Here is an 8,298-nt window from a genome sequence, read left to right as displayed (position 1 = left end):
GTTTAGCTTGATGTTAACACATAATGGGAATTACCAGTTATATTGTCTTAACAAACAATCTGTTTTACTTCACATACTTTCAGCCATATACTGTATCATCTCTCTGGAAACAAACTAATACCTGCTGACTTAAACTCAGCCTGTTACTCTGGATTCAACACTGCACACTGACCAGCTACAGCAGCCTCAAAGGGTCAAAACTGGCAAATACAAAGTGGACACATTGCATGCCAGGAGATACAGAATACATATATTTTTATTCTTCTATTTGATTCATGATTTTCTTATGGCAATAACTTGATGAGCAAAAACAGCTTGTAGCAGTTTACTTTTGGGAATGTTCATTCATTCGTCGTTATCTTCTCAATCTTGTGCTGATTGAAGGTTGGGTTTAGTTTTTTGTCCACAAAATACTTCTGGAGTTTCACAGGAAAACAGTGTTGCAGAAACTCCCAAACAATGGAAGTGAATGGTAACCAGCCAGTGGCAATGTCCCCATTAAGGATGAGGTCCGGAGGGAAAACGTTGAGCTGCTGGGAGTTACAAGTAGGTAAACTGCCCTCCAGCAACATAGAAAATGGAGACCGACTAAAGAAAATTATGTTAGAGCGACATCGCTGAGAGACCTAAACAAAGACAACAACCTGTTTACTTAAGCTCACACAACTCAACAGAGTTACCAAAACCAAAAACACTCAGTCCAGCATAGAGCGGCTGAGTGAATGTGGTCTGGACTCTGTGGAGGAGAGTCATGGTTTCAGAGACGCTGTAAAAGGACAGAATACCTGCACTGTGATCCAGGTACACTCCTATTCTGGAGGACTGAGGGCCTGAGATGGAAGTGCTGATGTTGTTATGTCTGAATTCATACCAGCTGCTGTAACACTTTAATGCCCAGGACCTGTCATTGTTGCCAAAGTCACTTTCACTTCCTGATCTGCTGATATCCTTGTATGTGACTGCTACTGAATCTTTAGATCTGCTCCACTTCACGTCCCAGTAACAACGTCCAGTCAGACTCTCTCTACCCATGACCTGTTGCCTTTCAGTGAATTTGTGTGGGTGTTGAGGATATGACTGATTTTTTCTCATCACTGCTGCTTTTCTGTTCCCTTCAGATAATAACAGCTGTGTGTGAGCTGTGTTTGGATCCAGTGTGATTTCACATGAATATTCTAAGAACTCAGCTCTGGTCTTTGGTTCTGGTTTTGGCAGTAAAACATCCACTGATCTCAATGCCAGTGAGATCTTGGTCCATTCCTCCCTCAGAACATCCTGTAGTTTATCTCTGGCCTCTGACACAGCTGCTGCCACACCCTCAAAGTACTGCAGAGGACGGACATTGATGCTGAGTGAGTCTGTAGATTCATTAAGACATAACAGAGAGGAGTAATTGTGAAGAAACTGGATGTGATCATTTGTGTGTGAGAGCTTCTTCAGCTCAGCATCTTTCCTCCTCAGTTCAGTGATCTCCTGCTGCAGCTTCTCCTGAAGCTCTTTGACTCGACTCACTTCAGTTTTCTGTTGTGATCTGATCTGCTGCTTCACATCAGGGCTTCTTTTCTGAATGAGATGGACCAACTCAGTGGACATCTTATCAATGTCTCTCACTGCTTTATCAGCAGAACAAATAATAAACTCTACCTCCTGCTGAAGCACCTTCACATCTTTCTCTCTGTCCTGGATTCTCTGCTGGATTATTTGCTGACTCACTCTGAGCTCTCTCTGTTTCTCAGTCATTTCTGCTGCAGCTGAAACTGTGTCATGTCCTTTATGTTCATCCATGGAGCAGAGATAACAGATACACTGCTGATCAGTGCGACAGAAAATCTTCATTACCTCATTGTGATGAGTACAGATGTTCTCCTGAAGCTTCTTGGAGGGGTCGACCAGCTTGTGTTTTTCAAAGGCAGGGGATTCATAGTGAGGCTGAAGGTGTTGCTCACAGTAAGAAACCAGACACTGCAGACAGGATTTGGTGGCTTTCAGCTTTCTTCCAGTGCAGAAATCACAGGACACATCTCCTGGTCCAGCATAGTAGTGATGAGCTGGAGCAGCTTGGAGTCTTGTCTTCTTCAGCTCCTCCACCAAATCTGCTAACATGGTGTTTTTCACCAGAGCAGGCCTCGGTCTGAAGGTCTGTCTGCACTGAGGACAGCTGTAGATTTTCCTATGACGCTCTTCATTCCAGTGGCGTTTAATACAGTTCATGCAGTAGTTGTGTCCACAAGAAATTGTCACTGGAACCTTCAGCAGATCCAGACAGATCGAACAACAGAGTTTCTCCCGCTCCATCTGAATTCCTTGCAGTGCTGTTTCACCTCCTAGAGACAATGAGCACCTGGTCTGAAATATTTGCACAGTGCATTTAAGAGTGTAAGATAGAGGGCTTATCAGATCAGGCTTTGCCTTATTTTTAAACATAGAGCAAAGATCTATTGTACATAGAACCTGATATCAAAATGAAACCTGGCAAACATTTACGGAAGCAGAAACACTGCAATGATCATTACTGACATGATGTCCACACCCAGTCCTCTCAGGACATGCAGGTTAGTCTGCTGGGAAAAGCTGTGTGAATCAAGTCTCAGTCATCTCTACCGTACAAGACACTGATCGTGCTCTTAATGATCATGATTTCATTAAACTGATATTCTGTTTGGTGGACTAGTTTCCCACAGCTGTGTGTAAAATGTAGGCTCCTTTCCTTACTGTTTGTGTGATGTAAATGTTCTTATCAGAAGTTGTTGGTGCCAAATTCCCTGTATGCGTCATTCAGGACGATGCCAGCTTCACACCCCGATTTGTTTTTTGTTTTCTATTCTTTTAATTTTCAAACTTGTGGTCTTCAGTCCCAACTGACACTGACTCAAGTGACATCACTATATTTAACTGTATGTTTATAACAGGATCAGATCATATCTCACTCATTCTGTCTCTGACACATATCTGCATGCAGTAATTCTTCCAACAATATCCTTCTGTCTCCCAATTTGGTCCCTTGCCACAAAGAAACTTACCAAACCAATAGCGAGACTATACAATAGAGCTCATAAGATAAGGAACCTTCCCTCTTAGACTCACCACTGCACTTTCACATTCTACTACCATGACTTTTCAGAATCTTATTCTGTTCAATAAATGAAAATGAAATGAAACCCTCTGGAGCCACAAAGGGCTTAATACAACTTTTTTCACATATGCAGTGGTGCTGCTCAAGACCTGTAAACAAACTGTAATGTATAAAACCTGTGGAGTGCCCCTTTCAACAACATTGTGTTATCTTTGAAATCACTTGTAATCTGGGAGCACAAATCAAGTAATTTACAGAGTGACAGGAGAGTCAGAGGCAACAGGGAATCAGTCTGGAAAATGCTGGAGAGTCTTGCATGGAGATAAGAAAGAGTGAGTGAGAAGCTGATATATCAGGCTGTTTGCTGAGGAGCTGCAGCTGTCAGACCAGGTGAGTGGAGTGAGGTGGTGAGGTGAGAGAGCAGAGGACCTGAATACAGATTGTGACAGATTTCAAATTCATTTATTTCAGTATATACAGGTATATGTTTTTATACAAAACATTTTTCATTCCACAAAATAGGCAAAACATCTCAACTGTATCAGTGTTTCTTTTTTTTTAAACACAAATGGCCAAACTAAATCTTTGAGCAGGCCTAAATACATGTCAGATATAGCCGATCAATGTCTGATGAGATAATGAGTAAAACAAAGAGTTTTTGTTTAATTGTTTCAGTCAGAAGTGGTTCCTCTGAAAAATGTTAACTGTTCTGTGGATTATCCAGAGTAATAAGTAATTTTTCTGGAAAGATGTTCCTGCCAGTCATTAAAGGAATGGTTCACCCAAAACAGAAAATTCCATCATTATCTTCTCACCCTCATGCTGATTGAAGGTTGGATTTAGTTTTTTAGTTCACAAAACACTGCTGGATTTTCACAGGAAAACAGTGTTGCACAATCTGAAGTGAATGGAGACCACTTTTCAAATGTAAAAAAAAAAAAAAGAAAAAAGAAAGAAAGAAAAGAAACAATCCAAACATAAAATGCCTCCATACTGCTTGTCTGGTGTAAATCCAAGTCTCAAAAGCCCCGACATGCCAAGTTGACATGAACTTGTCATGTTGGGGAAGGAGCAAATGAAAGGACTATTTTCAGTATCTGTCATGACTCCTGACCCCCTTATTGTTTAACTGGGTTGAGTTTGTCATGTTATTATTTTTCACCACCAGGTGTCCCTCTTGGTTTAGTTTTCCCTCTCTGACAGTTTGAGGCCTTCATCACAGCAGAAACAGCACAGATGTGTCTGATGACATGAACAAAGGCTCTGTTCCATTCAAGTGTCCCAGTAATATTCTGATGGTGTCTTAACAGTCTGAATGTTAACGATAGAGTTTGATTCTAAATTTTATTTTTATGACAGTCATCACCACAATATGTGTAACAATTGTAGGCCTGGATTTAATCATCTGTGTTCTTGTCTGTACTTGTGTTCTTGTGGACATCATCAGTCAAAGTCCAACTATTGTCTCAATTAAGTTCAGTTCTCATCATATGTCGTCCAAATAATGGGACGTGTTTTTTCATTGCCCATTTAAATAATTTTCCTTTAAAAGCTGACTTGTGTGTGTGACGTTGAGGTAGACAACTATACCAGCATGCATTTCACTTCAGCCAGTGGAAATGATCAGTCTCATAACTGTTATGATTATCATTCTATGATAATTACTGTGTCATTACTTAAAGGGTTTTTATTCAGATAAGAAATGAACCATAGCCCTGTCAATGACTGGTGATCTGTCCTGATTGTATCCTCTCTCTCACTCCATATCAGCAGTGATCGGCTCGTCTGAAGTTACTGAAGTTAACATGTACATGTAAAGATCATGTGATGACACCGATGTATAACATCAGATGTTGTATCTTGTGAATATATATCACAGTGATGATAACAAGTGTATCTGTTGTCTGTATCTCAGTGTCAAAGCTGTTTAGAGGTCTGAAAAAGCTAAACCTTTAGCACTGCACTTTTATAACATGGTCAGACTCACAGTGCAGTTTAAAAAACAAAAAGGATTATAGTCAGGGCAGTGAAACCAAAGATGTTGTGTTTTTATGTCAAGTATTCTTCTTCCTTTTCAAAACCTGGCACCTGTATCGCCCACAATGCAGCTCTGTTTCAGACTGTTCATTGTAAGATTCAGGTGCATTATGTTCGTAACAGTTTCTGGAATGAGATCATGAGAAATACTTCATTCATTCTTGAGGGAAAAATCATCTTTATTGTATCATTTCATGTTAAACAAGTTTGTCAGCACTGTGGAGGAAATTAAACAATGATACTGCAAGTGATGAATAATAATAACACACATACATCTTTACTAGACTCTTTGAGAACATTTACAGAGAGACAGAAACAAAATGAACATCAACTATCAGCTGTGACTTGATAGTGAATATTGATTAAAGACTTGTATTGCTGCTCCATTTAGGCTCATGCAGTGTACCATGAATACCATGTATGATTATGTGATTATATGAATTATATATTTTTCAACTATATACAGTATATTTACAGTTGCAATATCAGTAAATTTATCATGTTATTCACTTTTGGGTATATATGTGGACAATGCAGTTTTTGTTTTTTGTTTGTTTGTTTGTTTTTTTGTTTACATTTTTAACAGTGGATCATTTTTTGTTTTGGTTTTTTTCATTTTTTTTGCTTAATAAACAGCAGTTGATTTGACTTTTCTTATTTGCTAAAAATAGCTCACTACCCACATTTTTACTTTGATTCTTTTTCACCATCAGATATATGTAGATATATATATTTACAGATATACTATATTACTGTACACTCCAATAAATCAAATTCTGTTTCTTTTCTCTCTGGAATTAAGAGGTTACTCATGAATATTATTTGAAAAAGTATTAAAGTTCTTTAACAGTATTTCACCTATTTTAAGTGAAAACTTTTTTTTTTCTTAACTTGCACTCTGATGATTCAAAAAATCACACTGATTTTTTATTTTTTATTTCTATTTTTTTTGTCATCTATTTGATTTTTTATACCCATATTGTAGATCACTACCAATACTGGAAAGACTACTGAAAACACTACTCAAGTAGAGGTATTATTCTCAAAAATTACTCAAAGTACTTGATCAGTGTTCCAGTCCCACCCACACTGTTTCACTGACAGGTGATATTTGGGAGATGCAGTAAAGAAACATCACAGCAAAGAAATCTGAACAACAAAGATGGAAAATGAATCAATTTACAAACCTGGCTTCTTCAACTCACAAAGTTCAATAGACTGATCATAACCATATATCCTCAGTCCAGCATAGAGCGGCTGAGTGAATGTGGTCTGGACTCTGTGGAGGAGAGTCATGGTTTCAGAGACGCTGTAAAAGGACAGAATACCTGCACTGTGATCCAGGTACACTCCTATTCTGGAGGACTGAGGACCTGAGATGGAAGTGCTGATGTTGTTATGTATGAATTCATAACTGTTGCTGTAACACTTTAATGCCCAGGACCTGTCATTGATGCCAAAGTCACTTTCACTTCCTGATCTGCTGATATCCTTGTATGTGACTGCTACTGAATCTTTAGATCTGCTCCACTCCATGTCCCAGTAACAACGTCCAGTCAGACTCTCTCTACTCATGACCTGCTGAACAGAAGTGAATCTGTCTGGATGTTGAAGATATGACTGTTTTTCTGCCATGACTGTTACTTTTCTGTTCCCTTCAGATAATAACAGCTGTGTGTGAGCTGTGTTTGGATCCAGTGTGATTTCACATGAATATTCTAAGAATTCAGCTCTGGTCTTTGGTTCTGGTTCTGACAGTAAAACATCCACTTCAGTAACTGTCAGAGAGATATTGGTCCACACATCATTAAGAACATCCTGTAGTTTATCTCTGGCCTCTGACACAGCTGCTGTCACACCCTCAAAGTACTGCAGAGGACGGACATTGATGCTGAGTGAGTCTGTAGATTCATTAAGACATAACAGAGAGGAGTAATTGTGAAGAAACTGGATGTGATCATTTGTGTGTGAGAGCTTCTTCAGCTCAGCATCTTTCCTCCTCAGTTCAGTGATCTCCTGCTGCAGCTTCTCCTGAAGCTCTTTGACTCGACTCACTTCAGTTTTCTGCTGTGATCTGATCTGCTGCTTCACATCAGAGCTTCTTTTCTGAATGAGATGGACCAGCTCAGTAAAGATCTTCTCACTGTCTCTCACTGCTTTATCAGCAGAGTGATTGATAGCCTCCACCTCCTGTTGAAGCACCTTCACATCTTTCTCTCTGTCCTGGATTCTCTGCTGGAGTTTTTGCTGACTCACCCCAAGCTCTCTCTGCCTCTCAGTCCGTTCTGCTGCAGCTGAAACTGTGTCATGTCCTTTATGTTCATCCATGGAGCAGAGATAACAGATACACTGCTGATCAGTGCGACAGAAAATCTTCATTACCTCATCATGATTGGAGCAGATGTTGTCCTGAAGCTTCTTGGAGGGGTCGACCAGCTTGTGTTTTTCAAAGGCAGGGGATTCATAGTGAGGCTGAAGGTGTTGCTCACAGTAAGAAACCAGACACTGCAGACATGACTTTGTTGCCTTTTTCTTTCTCCCAGAACAGACATCACAGGCCACATCTCCTGGTCCAGCATAGCAGTGATCAGCTGCAGCAGCTGGGAGTCCTGTCTTCCTCAGCTCCTCCACTACATCTGCTAACATGGTGTTTTTCACCAGAGCAGGCCTCGGTATGAAGGTCTGTCTGCACTGAGGACAGCTGTAGATTTCTTTCTGATCCTCTTCATCCCAGTAGTGTTTAATACAGTTCATACAGTAGCTGTGTCCACAGGGAATAGTCACCGGATCCCTCAGTAGATCCAAACAGATTGAACAGCAGAATTTTTCCTGGTCCATCTGAATTCTTTGCTGCGCCATGTCACGTCTCAGAGACACTGAATGTCAAATAGTTTCACTTTCTCATACAGGAAAAAAACAAGAACTCATCCACATGATAAGATTTCATGTTCACTCACTGATAGGCCTGGAATGGGGTTTAACAGCACTTACACTTCACAGCATGTTGGTTACACCCATCTGTCAACTTACAGATCTGTGAATGTGTCACAAACCAGGAAACACATGACCTGAATAGGAGGAAGGAGGAGTTATCAGGCTTTGATATATTTCAGGAAGAGAACTTGTTCAAGTAAGTTACCGTGTTTTTCAAGCCTCTCCTCAGAACATGAGTTCAAGAGTCTGAGACA

The 8,298-nt window shown here is 40.0% G+C and overlaps 2 protein-coding genes across 2 annotated transcripts; both read right to left on the bottom strand.

The window, feature by feature from the left end:
- Window positions 1-394: 394 nt before the first annotated feature.
- LOC146308094 (tripartite motif-containing protein 16-like) lies at window positions 395-2,325 on the bottom strand. Its single transcript, XM_084746299.1, has one exon. It carries the CDS (start codon window positions 2,293-2,295, stop codon window positions 649-651), a length of 1,647 nt encoding a protein of 548 aa, XP_084602425.1. The 5' UTR covers window positions 2,296-2,325; the 3' UTR covers window positions 395-648.
- Window positions 2,326-6,254: 3,929 nt separating this feature from the next.
- LOC146308093 (tripartite motif-containing protein 16-like) lies at window positions 6,255-7,987 on the bottom strand. Its single transcript, XM_084746298.1, has one exon. It carries the CDS (start codon window positions 7,967-7,969, stop codon window positions 6,290-6,292), a length of 1,680 nt encoding a protein of 559 aa, XP_084602424.1. The 5' UTR covers window positions 7,970-7,987; the 3' UTR covers window positions 6,255-6,289.
- Window positions 7,988-8,298: the final 311 nt, after the last annotated feature.

Source organism: Lutjanus erythropterus, chromosome 20 (assembly GCF_056507025.1).
Source record: "Lutjanus erythropterus isolate fLutEry1 chromosome 20, fLutEry1.hap2, whole genome shotgun sequence".
NCBI lineage: Eukaryota > Metazoa > Chordata > Actinopteri > Lutjaniformes > Lutjanidae > Lutjanus > Lutjanus erythropterus.
The sequence above is the reverse complement of the archived record's forward strand: the minus strand, read 5'-3'. Positions and strand labels throughout refer to the sequence as shown.

Coding starts and splice junctions, on each gene's coding strand:
- LOC146308094 (XM_084746299.1), bottom strand. CDS start 2,295: ATGGAGCGGGAGAAACTCTGTTGTTCGATCTGTCTGGATCTGCTGAAG.
- LOC146308093 (XM_084746298.1), bottom strand. CDS start 7,969: ATGGCGCAGCAAAGAATTCAGATGGACCAGGAAAAATTCTGCTGTTCA.